The sequence below is a fragment of the Pleurodeles waltl genome, chromosome 6 (genome assembly GCF_031143425.1).
Source record: "Pleurodeles waltl isolate 20211129_DDA chromosome 6, aPleWal1.hap1.20221129, whole genome shotgun sequence".
Taxonomy (NCBI): domain Eukaryota; kingdom Metazoa; phylum Chordata; class Amphibia; order Caudata; family Salamandridae; genus Pleurodeles; species Pleurodeles waltl.
The window spans coordinates 150,378,235-150,393,443 of NC_090445.1; the positions used below are offsets into that span (position 1 = coordinate 150,378,235).

General features: G+C 46.0%; 1 protein-coding gene across 1 annotated transcript in view; it reads left to right on the top strand.

Moving 5' to 3' along the window:
• KLHL10 (kelch like family member 10) overlaps positions 1-6,029 on the top strand; it is a 72,074-nt gene extending 66,045 nt beyond the window's left edge. Inside the window, exon 5 of the mRNA XM_069242367.1 lies at positions 5,502-6,029. Coding sequence (XP_069098468.1) covers positions 5,502-5,876 — 375 coding nt within the window. The 3' untranslated portion in view covers positions 5,877-6,029. The remainder of the gene's footprint in view (positions 1-5,501) is intronic.
• The last annotated feature ends 9,180 nt before the right edge of the window (positions 6,030-15,209 follow it).

Consider the following 15,209-nt stretch of genomic DNA (forward strand, 5'->3'; position numbering starts at 1 on the left):
AGGTTGGCATGGCACCCTGAGGGGAGTGCCATGTCGACTTACTCGTTTTGTCCTTACCAGCACACACAAGCTGGCAAGCAGTGTGTCTGTGCTGAGTGAGGGGTCCCCAGGGTGGCATAAGATATGCTACAGCCCTTAGAGACCTTCCCTGGCATCAGGGCCCTTGGTACCAGGGGTACCAGTTACAAGGGACTTACCTGGATGCCAGGGTGTGCCAATTGTGGGAACAAAAGTACAGGTTAGGGAAAGAACACTGGTGCTGGGGCCTGGTTAGCAGGCCTCAGCACACTTTCAAATCAAAACTTAGCATCAGCAAAGGCAAAAAGTCAGGGGGTAACCATGCCAAGGAGGCATTTCCTTACACCCGACAAGAGAGATGTCAGAAGTAGCTCCACAACAGGCCCCAGGGAGCTCTGAGGTCACAGACGGAGACTGGTCACACAAAGCACACAGACCCTGAGACACCCACCCTGTGTGGCTGCATGAGCGGCTTGGATGTGGTCCTGTTGGCAGTTTCTCAGCGACCCCTTTGCACGGCTTACAAGGGGGCCCCACAGTCCCGTGGCAATCCTGCAAAAAGGGCCTCAAGGACATTCCTGTGAGAGAGGAGTCCTGGTATGAGAGGGAAGTCTAAAGCTGCTGTACCATTGGGTACAGGGATGCATCATGGCCTTCAAGGAAGATGCCCATTCATCAATATCATCCTCAGTCTTTGCAGGTTTGCCATCCACGGAGCCCAACTGCCTTCAAAGAGATCTCTGCAGTGGACTCTCCCTCCACTCCTGATGCACCCTCATTGAACTATGTAAATAGATTCCACCATTACTCGGGATGCAACATCACAGTGGACTTTGTAAATAAACTCCAACACCGTGAGACCAGGCGGGACATGACCAACCACGTCCAAGTGGACTGTAACCTCATGGAAAGGTAGTTGAGAGATTCAGACATCAGCACTGCCATTCGTGCCCAGAGCAGTCTGGTTAAACTACAGAGACATGCCCTGATGCCAGGTGCTCCCAGCTGCACCTGTCCGTGCATCCTAACCTGAAGAGATTCAGTGGTGTTTTATTGGGTTGTTTTGTTCTCTCCCACAAGTTGGGACTCATTTGTCCATTTTCAATAGTTTGAGAGGGATGTCCTACTAGACACATTCTAGTGTTTCCACCACCGACTCTGGTGAGGCTTGACTTCCTCACTCACTCCACGCCCATCCATCACAGGTGTCACCAGACAGGTGGCCGCGACAATAAAAGAAGCCGGGCGCAGGTGCCCTGGGCCAGTTACTACCACCACATACCATGTGTTTGTGTCATTCTTTGTGCCGTATGAGGGTCTAGGGCCCAAGACACAACGGCAGCATTGGACTGAGCACCTGTTGTCACGGGATTTCCATGATCTTCACAAACGAGTGTCAGTTGAGGCATTACATGATCCCCCAAGTTTGTGGCTAACCAGCAACTGCAGCCTCAGACGGAGGGTGCAGGGGTTTGTGCTGGGAAGTACCCAAGTGGCACTTTTGCCCCTTGCCCGCCTCAAAACTCCTCCTCCAAAAAAAAACAAAAAAAACTGTCTGAGTCTGCTGCTGATAATCTGGGGTGTTTTCACACCCTTCAATGGATGTCTGCAGTTTAAAGCCTCTGAAATGAGTTGAAAACCACTGCGTGGACAGTGGTTTTCAGCTCGCTTTCCCTGCAACCGTATAATATTGGCCCTTTCCCAGGTGACCATGTGATGGGAGCCAATATAGTGTGTCACACAGTGGCACCATGTGAGTGGCTGGTCTGCAGCCCTGCAAAGAGGTATGTGAAATCAGCTGGAGAGAAAGGGGAAGACTCGAGTATCAGTAAGTGTGGGAAAAGTGTGATAACAGTGCTTTAAATGGGTATGTACTGTCCGGTATCGAGTACATCCACTTCTTTAATTTGGAAGGGAGAGTACCTGCACTTCTCAGCACTGCTGCCATATATTTAATGGGAGATTACTGGCACTTCTCAAGAGCAAACAAGTACTCAGAAGAGTGAGTACCTGTACTTTGACATTTAAAGTACTGCTAACAAATATTAATTAGAGCAATAAAAAAAAAGCACAACCACTCTGCTCGGGAGAGCGTCTTGCAATAGACAACGAGCCTTTAATACGTGGTGTACCAGTTTCTCGGTCTCTTGCAAGTCAGATTGTTGAAAATAACAAGTAGAATGATGTGATTTGGGGGTCTGTGGTGTGGCTAGCTTTCCTGGAATTTTTGTATTGAAGTGGGGGCTGTGTTCAGGGGCAGCTTTAGCGCCGGTGGCACCCAGTGCGACAGTCTTTGTTGGCGCACCCCCCCCCCCCCCAAAAAAAAATTCCCTTACTACCATGCACCACCAGCGCCCCTCCTCTCTCCATTGCTACTCTCATGCATTAAATTTATTTTATGGCGCTACTCATACCAGCGTAGGGTTTCAGATCACTACATCACACACATTATCCAGAACCAACGAAAAATATTTTAATAGTTTTTGGTGTGGAGAAGCATAAACTCGTGATTAAAACCAAGTGGTTGGCTTTACTTCTAAGCATGTATTTCTCCCCCAAATGAATCCATTTTATTTAGCAACATTAGAATAAGGAAAGACGCGGGGGAACATAACGTTCTAGCACATACCACGCAGCTTGCATGCATCTCTTTGATGACGGTTCATAGCTCACTGTGCTATATCAGGGTTGTAACTTATGAACTGCAAGTACCAAAATGATCCCTGTGACAAAAACAGTAACCTGCTGAGCGATCTCCATACACATACAACATAGTTTGGTGACCTCCGCAGTACCCATTCTTTGCAGCATAAATATTAACCCTCTGCACTACTTCCTCAGAGACTGCCAAAACTCCGATCCCTCCCATACAGGAACATTAATCTCAAGTTAGTTTGAAATGTCATTGTTGTCTGAAAACTGCTGGGCACACAAGGAACTCTGCCGCAGATCCTTTTTAAACCTCTATTATTTTTCAACAGTGCTCGCGCGCTCAACCTCTTCCCACCCCAAAGTCAGCACCAGGCCCCGCTGCACTGGGCACACTGCCCTGGAGCTGACCCTGGTCATGTTTGCCAGACAGGCTGACTGGCTACTTACTCATCCCACAGGGCTGTGGCGTCACTCATCTTTGGCTCTCATCCACACGGCAGATGACACTGGCTTAATAACACCTCCCTATGAAGAATGCTTGCACGCAGCATCTTTATGCTACATCAAAGGCTGTGGATGGGCCAATCAAAATATGACCTTATACAGCAAGTGACATAAGAAAGGACGAAGTGGAAGGCAGGTTTGGACCATGGCTCCTCTTTTAGACACAGTCCAGGCTGGCGAGTCCTACATCCATTGGCCCGTATTTATGGGCTATTGGCATAGGGCAGCGCAGCATAAATTCAGTGCTTTGATTTTGAGATATACAGGGCATTCCTGCCCTTTCAGCCTGCACTGGGGCACAATTGGCTGCCTAGCACCCACGCAGACACCCTCGCACAACGGTGCAAGAGTGCCTGTGTTGCATGCATGATTGTTTTTGTGCAGAAAGGGGTACCCTCCTGCACAAAAACAATCCTGAGAGGCATTTTCTTCTTTTTGTGTGTGCTGCAGGATGCAGCACACATGGCAGGAGGAAAATTAAATATATCTCTTTGTTACGTCTGCTCTGGGGGGCGTAACGTTTTGGTGCTACCCTAGGTTTACATGATTAAGTAAATCTGGGGCAGCGTCAAAATCCATGTGTGTTGCATGGGAAGACCCACAATGCCCATCGAACACCCCCTGGCGCAAAGTAATGCAATGCAGCAACTTTGTCTTACTCCATATCTATGAGGCCAGGAAAAGCCATGCAGAGGGGCTTTGCGTGGCCTCATGGATATGGTTAACAGACTGGCTGCCTGAGCAACAAAAAACAAAAAAAAGTGGCGTTCATGACGCAGGCCTCTCGTAAATATGCCCCTGTGTTTTCACACTACTTTCCTTGTGCCTTTCTTTGTGGAATGAAGAACTGAACAAGCTTCATTCTGGTCTTTCTCCACATGTTATGTTACAGTGCTTGTATAGCTCATGGCTACCCAAAGGCCTCCCAGCGCTAAAATACAACTCTCCAAAAAAAAGGATGCATAACAAAACATATTAGAACAGCCAAGTTTTTAGTCCTTTCCGAAAGTTCCGTTCATGACTCGTAGACCGAAGACTTTGGGGGAGGAAATTCCACAGTTTGGCTCCAGGATAAGCCATCGTGGTACCTCCCCATCTAGATTTTTTTTTTTTTTTAACTCTAGGTACAGTGGCAAGAGCTGCTGAGGCGGACCGGAGTTCTCTGGTTGGAATATAAAAGGATGCAAGGGTCTTTAAATGAATGGAACCTCTGTTGTATAATGATCTGTGCATAAAGCACAGGGTTTTAAACACTATGCGCTGTTCCTCTGAGAGCCAATGGAGATCAACAAGGGCAGTTTTAACCAAGACATGCCTTGGTGCATCTAAAAGAAGCCAGGCCGCTTCGTTTTGTACTACTTGTAGTTTCCTTTTGACATATCTTGGAGAACCAAGCAGTAGTCCATTTCCATAATCCAATCTAGAAATGATGAGAGCCTGAATAATGAGCCTTTCTGCCAAAAACAGAAGTATGGCAAAGAATTTTCTCAGAAGCCTCATTATAATAAAACAGGTGGCAGAGATTTTCTTAGCTTGGTATTCCAAAATGAATTGAGGGTCAAGCCAAACTCCTAGACTTTTAACATAATTCTTAGGAGCGCAGTGAATTTGACTTGGCAGCACCTCTTCCCTTTGAATGGCGGAATCACGAAGGCCTTTATGAACCTTTCACTGTTTAATGTTAATACACAAAAGGTTGAAAGTGGGTAGGTACAGTCCTGGCGCTCTCATTAAGCTGAGGCTTAAGAAACCGCCCCTGGCTTCAGCTCAGTTTTAAACCAGCAGTTAGTTTCAGATTTTACAAATCTCAAAATAAGGAAAAACGCAGGCTGCGATTTTGCTAGTCCACCTTTTGCCTGAAAAAGTCATATTTGTGATATACATGCCTATAGACCCAATTCAGACCTTTGAAGCCAAAAATGGCTTTATTTCAGATGTCTCCCACCTGAAAATGCCTCTGCTGAAATAGAAGTCAGTGAGGGAAATACACGCTCCCAATTGTTTTTTTTTAAAAACCTCCCACTGTCCTCGCCTGAAATGTTGGCATGTATGATTAGTGAAGACATTCCCTTCAAGGCTCTAATGCAGTGGTTTTCTAACCTTGTAATGCACTCCCCCCCCCATGGAAAAACAATAATCCTCGGAGCCCCCCCTCAGAATTTTTCACAATTCTTCAATGCAAATGATAATGATTTGCGAAAGGACAGCATAGGGCTAGAAAACTGGTACCCCACTGGCATGTAGGTATCCGAAAGCCCTATTTAGGAGTAAGCAATATACACTTTCATGACAGAAAAACTAACCTGCTCTTGTCTCCGGATCTTTAGGTAGGAGGATTTGATGGAGCCAACCGCCTTCGCAGCGCCGAGGCCTACAGCCCCATCACCAACACCTGGCGCACCATCCCCACCATGTTCAACCCTCGCAGCAACTTTGGCATAGAGGTGGTAGACGACCTGCTGTTTGTGGTGGGAGGCTTCAACGGCTTCACCACCACATTCAACGTGGAATGCTATGATGAAAAGACTGACGAGTGGTATGATGCCCGCGACATGAGCATCTACCGCAGCGCTCTGAGCTGCTGTGTTGTGCCAGGGCTAGCCAACGTGCGGGAATACTCAGCTCGGAGAGACAACTTCGTTGGCCTGTCATCGCGAGACGAAGTCAAATTTTCGGCTTCTACAAGTACGCTACCAGTATGATCACCTCCATTTAGCCAATAAAGACCTCCCAGCAGATAAAAATGTATTAATCCATGGATTTTTTTTTTAAATAAACTCCCAAATACCAGTGATATAGACAAAAACATGTTTTAGCTATATTCTTTATTTGTTGGTGGAATGTTTATAGAGGAAACTGATGAACTGCTATTTACATATTTGTATCTATATATTTGTCCAGAAAAGCGGAATGCTGTTTAATTGCTTAAGTTTCCGTGGCCTCAATTCCAGAACATGATGAGGCATTAAGACTGAATAAAAAATACATTAAAATCCTAATACGGCTACAAGTAAACTACAAAGGAAAAGCTGCTTGTAATTTATAATTTACACTCGTAAATTGATCTACTCACAAGGAAAATTAAAACAGTGAGAGGTACTGTGAAGTGTGTACATTTCCTCACTGGACTGGGTTTTATGCATTTTAGGACAAAGTCACCCGAAAAAGGTAGTGAATACTCTTAAACACGAGAACACTTTTGTAGGTAGTTTCATTCCCTCAAAACCTTTGTAGATTTTCTCCTATGAAAGCAATAATAAATCCATTTTCCGGGTGGAAATGTAAAGGTACATTGTTTTTCCCGTGGACAAAGCAAATGCACAAATGTGTTACGATCATCAAATTGGAAATGTACACATGCTACTTTTCTAAACGCTTAGCAGTTTATGCATGCAGGAACTTCTGTAAGTCTGGAACATTCCAACTTCCCAGAAGCAGATCTGGAAATATATGAGAATTCCATGAAACTCAGAACGTAGTCAAAATGTAGGGCCCGATTTAGAGTTTGGTGGCCAGAGGTACTCAGTCATAAATACAACAAAGTACCCTGCTTGTCAAATCTTCAATCCACCCTCCTCATTTAGAGATGGGTGAACCTTAAATATTCTGTCATCAGAACTGCTATTTGTTACATCAACAAAATACTTCCTCAGACTGCCCAATGGGTAGGGGCCATCAGAGGAAGGACATTATAGTCTTATAGCCCACTGATGAGGGCTATAACGATTAACAGCCCTGACCCCGAGTCGCAGGTGAGGGCTTTTAACAACCGGTATAGCCCGAGGCAGAAGGGCTATAAGGCTACTCCACCCACTAAGGTAGAATGTTCTAAATTAAAAAGGGAGAAATATAAAGACAAACATTGGAATGTTGGAGCTCCAGGTTTATACCAGCCATTTTAACCCCAGAGCTACTCCACTGTCTTCAATGGAGCGCTCAACATTCCACTGTTCTAATATACAATATGCCCTAGTTAGGGTAGACACTGTAATCCCTTTTTTCCGCCATGTCTCTAACTCCACAAGGAAAAAAGCAATAATGAGCCCCATATCTTGGGAGAAAGCTCCAAGGGTGTGGGGTCATTAGTGGCTGTCATCTCTAAATTTGGCAGAGTATCCTCAAAATGGCAGAGGTAACGTTCTCCACCATTCCGACAGACACTACTTTATCCACCTAACTTTAAATCAGGCCATTAGGCACAGGTTTCTTTTATTATATATCTTTTATTGCTTTTATAAAGATAATAACATAAGTCAAAACCCGTTAAGATAATCCCCAACAGTATGGACCCTCCCTCCCCCCATCGTGCACTTAGTACATCACATACAGCTCTTAAGACGGTAAGTCTCTGAAGTCCCAAGGTAAATCAAAGTTCCAGCGTATTTATGAAACAGTTGTAGCAGATTGTTCGGAGTCCGAGTCTGATATAGAGGTGTCTTCCTCCGTAGGGGGGGCGTCCATAGATTTTAAGTTTTTCAGCAATAAGTCCCATTGTGCAACGCTCTCCCTGGGTCTTTGGTCCCGTAATGCTTCTTTCATTAACACTGTGCTCTCTATTTCTGCCCATTTTTCTAGTGCACCTTGCCATCTAATTGTTAGTGTACCTCCAGGGTCTTTCCAATGTGAGGTTATCTCTCTCTTCGCTAAGATCAAAGCTAGGTCAATGAATTTGTTCGTTATTTTATGTGTTGACAGGCGAGGGAAGTCCCCCAAAATTGCTGCTATAGGGGTAGGCGATAGAGGTCTTTCAGTGCAGCTGGCTAGTTTCCTAAATACTTCCTTCCAGTATGCGCTAATTCGAGGGCATTTCCATAACATATGCATTAAATCTGCTGCTGGTTCGTCACAGCGTGGGCAATCAGATTTATTTGTATTATATATTTTGGCTATCATTTTAGGGGTTAGGTAAGCTCTTTGAAAGATGTACAAATTTATCAATTTAAATCTTACGTTTCTGGTTATAGCGTAGACATGGGATATAATTCTGGTCCATTGAGTATCTTCTAATGGTGTGTCAAGATCAGTTTGCCATTTTGCCTTGAGTTTGTTTAGGGGATTGCAGGTGTCGCATTGCATGAATTTATATGTGCCTGAGATTATCCACCTTTGATCTCCGATGGAGCAGAAACCGCAGCCCTTATGGATTGGGGGCTCGCAGGAGCCCGCGCCCCACAATTTTTGAATGACTCTAGTGAGGAACAATCCGGGTGGGAGAGCAAAATGGTCCTGGAGCTCCGCAAAGGAGCAAAGTTTCCCATTAGTAAATAGGTCACCCAATTTTGTGATGTTGAACGAGGTCAATTTATTAATATGTTTGGAGATTTGATTATTTGGGAGGTATTTCAGTGATTCCATGGTAATTTCAGGAGCGTAAGGAGTTTTTAAGTGAGATCGTTTGAGGTAGAGATTCCAGCAGTGTCTAATAGCTTCCCAATCCAGAGGGAAAGGCTCTTTCGGTTTTCTGGGGTTCAATACTACATGTAAGATTTTACTTAGCGGGCAGTTTAATGGAATCAGTAAGTCTTCTGCGACTTGGGGTTTATTAATCAGTTTTGCTAACCATTGTATTTGTCCCACCCAGTAGTAAATTTCTAAGTTAGGTGCTGCTAAACCCCCCTCCAAGGTAGGTCTTTGTAACGTATAAAGTGCCATTCTGTGCCTGCTGGGTCCCCAAATGAAGCTTGCAATTAAAGAATCAGTGTTCTTAAATACTGAGCTCAGGATTATTAAAGGGAGCGTAGAGAAATAGTATAAGAGCCTGGGCAGTACTATCATTTTAATCAGAGCAACTCTCCCTACTGTTAGTGGAAGGGTGCTCCAGAACTGCATGCTAGTTTTAATTCCCCTGATTGCTCCTTGTTTGTTCCCCTCGAGCAAGTCTTCTACAGAGTGATAAATATTGACTCCAAGATATTTGAAAGTGGTCGGGGCACAGGGTAAACCCTTAGTGTCGAGGGGCTCCGGGGTGCCCTTGGACGTCGGGAAGATGGAGGATTTCCTCCTATTAATCCTGAGTCCAGAGGCAGATCCAAAGTTTTCGAGCATTTCTATCGCTCCAGGAAGGTCTGCGGCTAAGCTCTTAAGGAAAAGCAACACGTCGTCAGCGTAGAGAATCTAAAGAATCTTTTAGATCTTGCGGTTTGTGCAAGGGGTTCTACTGCAATAGCAAATAAGAGAGGGGAGAGTGGGCAGCCCTGTCTGGTCCCTCTTCCCACTGTGAAGGGCTCTGAGAAGGTGTTACCTGTGCGTACTCTTGCTGTGGGGTTTGTGTATAATAATTTCGTCCAACGGATGAAGCCCTTTCCTAATCCTAGTTTTAACATAACTTGCTCTAGATAGTCCCATCTCAAGCTGTCAAACGCTTTTTCAATGTCTATTGAAATTATTGCTGCTTGTGATATGGTATCAGGCAGGGAATGAAGGATTGAGATTAAACGTCTGATATTTTGCACTGTACTGCGTAGTGGGATGAAACCTGATTGATCCTGATGAATCAAGGAAGTCATGTAGGGTAAGAGTCTATTAGCTAATATTCTGCCTAATATTTTATAATCTAGGTTCAACATAGATAGCGGTCGATATGAGCGGACACCAGTGGCTGGTTTATCTGGTTTTAGTAAAGGGATCATTATGGCCTCGTTGGTGGAATGCAGTAGTTTATTATCATGCCATGCTTTCGTGTAAAGTGGGCAAAGTCTAGGTGCAAGTGTATCCTGATATAGCTGATAGAACTCTGCTGGGAGACCGTCCGCTCCTGGAACTTTACCCTTTGCCATGCTTAATCTTGCAATTTTGATTTCTGCTATTGAAATGGGGGTGGCTAGGGTTACGCCTGTCTAGGGACTCCAGTTCTGTGATCTGAGTGCTATTAAATGTTTCGGAGGGTGGAGCATAAAGAGAGGAGTAATATTCGAAGAAGCAAGTGTTAATTTCTTTTTGGCTAAGTGCTCTATTATCTGGGTTCTTTTCTATTTCGAGTATAATACTTTGTTTGGAGGGTTTAGCTAGCCATGCCAAAAGTGCGCCTGCTTTATCTCCTTCTGCGTGCTGTCTACTTAAGTACTGTTTGCGGTTGAAGCGGGAGAGTCTAATGTTTTCTTTGATTATTTTCGCTTTAGTTTCCCGCAAAAGGGAGATCAGTTCAGGGTGAGATGTGTGCTTGCGTTCAGTGTCTCTTAGTGAGTCTTGAAGTTTTTTAAGCTCAGATTCGATAGGTCTACGCACTCCTATACTTTCCCCAATACAATTACCTCTGGTTACTATTTTGAAGGCTTCCCATTCTAAAGCTCTAGAGGATGTAGTTCCTGCGTTTAGTTTAAATTAGTCTTTGATACTATTGTAAAGGTGGTGTTTAAAGGCCTCATCCTCTAATGCCTCTATCCCGAGTCTCCATGTGGGGATCACAGGTTTTTCCTCTGTGCCAAGCGAGTGAAACCAGTAAGGGGTTGTGATCTGAAATGGTACGGCTCAGATATTCGGCTGATGTTACGACGGGTTGTAGCTCTGGGGACACTAGTACTGTGTCTAGTCTCACGTGTAGGTCATGTACAGCAGAATAATAGGAATATTCTCTATTGTGCGGGTTGCGGTGTTTCCAGCAATCTCTAATTTGCCAGTGTTGTTGCCATTCTGAGAAAGCCTTAGCAGTTTTTAAAGTCTGAGTTTGTGGGGGGGGGGGTGACCTATCCATATTAATATCAGATATGCAATTAAAGTCTCCCCCTATCATTTTCAGATTCGTTAGGATCGGACTCAGCTCCCTAGACAGTGTGTTAAGGAATTTCTTTTGATCTTGGTTTAGGGCATTGATGCCCCCTATAGCTATTTCTCTTCCATTCAGCCTTCCCAAAATAACATATCTTCCTTTTTTATCTATGTGTGTGTAGAGCCTGAAATGGGACACCAGGGCGTATCCAAACTAGTACTCCTCACGCGAATGCTGAATAATTGGTAGCAAATATTTGGCCTCTCCATCTTTTTCTAAGTGCCATGACCTCCTGCTCTAGCAAATGGGTTTCCTGCAGTATAGCAATATGTGCTCCTCTGCATTTAATGTAGCTGTAAACCTTATATCGCTTGGCTATATTATTCAACCCCCTGACATTCCAGGTTATTAGCTTGTAGTTGGAAGTCATGGTCTTGGTTCACAAGCTGTTGGCTATTATTAGGGGAGGGACCCTGGGATAATTTGTTGCTACAACTATCTGTCCGGTGTTTGGTTCTAGGGATATTAACCGCTCTAGGCCTCAGTGCACGATCTTCCCCTCTAACTAATAGAATAAACATAAATCCCAACTCCCACTCCCCAGGACCGGTTACAAAAACTCTTCCCGTCCAAACAGTTAACATTTCTATTCTAATATCCTAAAGGTGGGTGACGTGGTAGGGGCCGAGAGAGTGTGTCCCGAGCCTTTCCCGGGGCCCGGACGGAGCATGGCTAGTTCTAAGTATTGTTCGCTTTTTCTCCCAAGGTTTGACAAACATTGTCCCATAGCCAAAGCTGGGTAGGGATCAAGGTCAGTTTTAAGAGTTTCCTTTTAGATACTCACGGACCGAAGGATCTGCCCATCTTAAAGTCAAATAATTTCTTCAGAGGTTCCCGGGGTTACTAAAGGCAGGCTAGTGGCAGTGTCCCGAGAGGACATCGATGAGCCCCCACAGCTGGAGTCAGGGTCCGAAAGGTTGCTGGAGGTCCGGGGTCTTTGGTTGGTTCCTTTGCTAAGAGCAGCGGCTGCTTCTACAGCGTCTCGGGGATTGGTGTTTTGGGGAAGCCGCCTATGTGGTCCATTTAGAGGAACGGCTGCGCTTTTTCTTCAGTTCGTGGGGGGGGGGGGCCCAGGGGTCAGAGCCGAGGAAGTCAGGTTCAGGGCACCCAGCCACTTCCCTACCATTTGTGGCGATGAGAAAAAAAGTGTTTTACCTTCATGTTCTATTTTGTGCTTGGCAGGAAAGAGCATTGCATATTTTATCCCGTTTTCTCATAGAATGCATTTGTGATTGTGAAAGGAAGCCCTCTGCGCCCGGGTTTCTCTCGTGAAGTCCGGGAAGATCATGATCCGCTGCTTATTGCACAGAGTTTCACCTAGTTGTCGTGACTGGGAGAGGATATAGTCTTGGTCTTTGTAGTGCAACAATTTAGCTATGATTGGGCACGGTCTAGCCCCCGGGGGAGGCGCTCTGTTGGGGATCCTATGTGCTCTTTCTATTGCAAAGTAAGCCGATAGGCCCTCCGGAGCCACGGTGTTTCTAAACCAATCTTCCAGAAAGGATTCAGTGCTAGTTGCTGAGGTTTCCGAGCCTTCGGGCACTCCAATAAGTCTGAGGTTATTCCTATGTGCTCGATTTTCAGCTTCTTCTGCTCTGGTTTCTAATGTCTTAATTCGGGAGGACAAATACGCCATTTCCGTAGATGCGGTTTGCTGCGCAAGGTCGATTGCGGTTAGAGATTTTTCATTCGCTCCCACTCTCTCTTTCAGTTTGCGGTGGTCGTCTCTTAGTAGTGTGAGGTCCGACGATAGGTTATCAATCTTTCCCTCAAGTGCTTCGCGAGATTCTTTATTAGCTAGGAGGACCGTGTCTAGTGTTGTGTCTTGAGGGGGTCGGGCTGCCTGAGCAATCCTGTCTGGGGGGTTGGGTAGGTTGTTTCATATTTGCACCTTCTGTTTGAGCTTGGTCTTCTCGCTTCTTAGGTTTCCCCATAACTGAGGAGGACGTATCTTGTGTCCAGACCAGTATAGGTGGGCCAAAATGTCGGTTTCAGCTCAGCCTGACCCTCTCAATTGCCGTCATCTTCCTCCATCCCGCAGGCTCGAGTTCCAGAGGGGGGCTCATCGGGTTTGCGGGCCTCTGTGGACCTGTATCGCATAGGGTTCCTGCAGCGGGGTGGGTCCGCTCCCCCTTCCACTTCACCGTGCCACTAATGGGTGATTTCAATGTGGTTCAGGCTGGTAATGCGACAGGGATCCCCCGTGTCTTAATCCCCTTTTTTATTTTTACGGGTCTTAGTGGGTCTCAGGGGCTGGCTGTCCCTTCCGCTGTATGTGCCCAGCAGTCCGTTTCCGTTCGTTTCCAGTGTCCTGGTGGGGCTCCACAGTTCTCCCCTGGACTCGCGCCTCTGTGGGCCCGTATCATTTAGGGTTCCTGCAGCGGGGTGGGTCCGCTCCCCCTTCCACTTCACCGGGCCATGGACAGGTGATTTCAGTGTTGTTCAGGCTGGGAGTGCGGCGGTAATCCCCGACGTCTTAATCCTCCTTTTTATACAGGTGTTAGGGGGTCCCAGAGGCTGGCTGTCTTTCCTGCTATGTCTGCACAGCGGTCCGATTATCGTTCATGTTCTGTGCCATGGGGGGTCTCCGCGGCACTCCCCAGCGCTCGCGTCTCCGTACTCACCAGGCCCCTGTGTTCAATCTGGGGTTTCAGCTCCCCCAGCGAGCTCCTCCAGTTGCAGCCTTTGTCCTCCGGTTGCTGCAGCCGCCCAGGGTTACTATTTCTCTTTCAGTTCTTCGGAGGTCACTGCGTGCGCCGCGGTCGCCATTTTGCTTACCGATCCTTCTCACCGGACGTTTGAGGGTTTCACAGAAAACCATCTTTACGGGTTGCAATCTTCAGGGACAGACCACCTCTGCATCCAGCAGACCTCCGGAAAGGCTCCCGGTGTTCAGCTTTTAAAATGATGTGCTCTGCACGTTATAAATGTCGGCCGGGCCACGATCCCAGCCCCGGAGCTCCGGCTAAGCTTGCAGCCTCATCGGCTGCCAGCCACGCCGCCCCCTCCCCCCCCCCCCACCATTAGGCACAGGTTTAATTGAGATAAATTTTGAATTTGTGAACCTAAAACTTTTATGTTGACCATCTAAACGCAACTGGTATTGTTTGAATAAATGGTGGATGGTGAATGAATGGTGTATGAAACAGGAATGGTGACTGTATAGTGAGTGAAAGGATCATGGAAAGTGAATGGGGAATGGGTGGAGAGGGCTTTCATTTGGTTTGTAGAGAAGATCTTGATATGCTATCTAGCAATTGACCCACTGACTGGGGAAATACGTACAAGGAGCTGATCAAACGGTGTTTGTTTGAAATATTGCGGTGGAAATGATAACTCTATTTTTAAGGGGTAGCTGGACACCAAGTAAGTCTTAAGTATCTTGCTTTTTATTGGAAGCTGTCTTTGGGTTCTCTGGTGCCAGCCACCATATTTAGGTGGCAAATATAGAACCCTGGTGAGCAAAGACGAAATCCCCAGGAACCAGCTCAAGCGGACACATTTTACAGAGGGGTGTAGAACACACCACCATTTTTAACCTTACCTCACTGTAAGATGAATGGCCTCCTATTGAAGAACATTTGGCCCTATACAAAGCTCCCCTGCGTTTTAGCTACATTTGAGCTGTAGTAATACCACATTCATAAATCTGTATTTATATGATAAATGATGTCTGAGAACTAGACCTATCAGAGCTCTGCTGCAGCCAATATGATGAAGAAGTATCCAAGCTGAATTGTCTCTTTTGGGACAGGGCCTAAACTGATTTCCATAAGGCCAATGCCTGTCTGTAGTGGCCCAGTGAACATAAAAATGATGGATCTTAAATGCATCAATGATACTTAATAGTGGATTATATTAATTCAAGCATTGTTTACCATCTTTTGTTCATTGAGAATAGGAATAACATATCCTGGGTGTAAAGAAATGGCTCCCTGTTGCAGTTACCCCCCACTTTTTGCCTGATACTAATGCTGACTTGACTGAGAAGTGTGATGGGACCCTGCTAACCAGGCCCCATCACCAGTGTTCTTTCACCTAAAATGTACCATTGTTTCCACAATTGGCACAACCCTGGCACCTAGGTAAGTCCCTTGTAACTGGTACCCCTGGTACCAAGGGCCCTGATGCCAGGGAAGGTCTCTAAGGGCTGCAGCATGTCTTATGCCACCCTAGGGACCCCTCACTCAGCACAGACACACTGCTTGCCAGCTTGTGTGTGCTGGTGGGGAGAAAATGACTAAGTCGACATGGCACTCCCCTCAGGGTG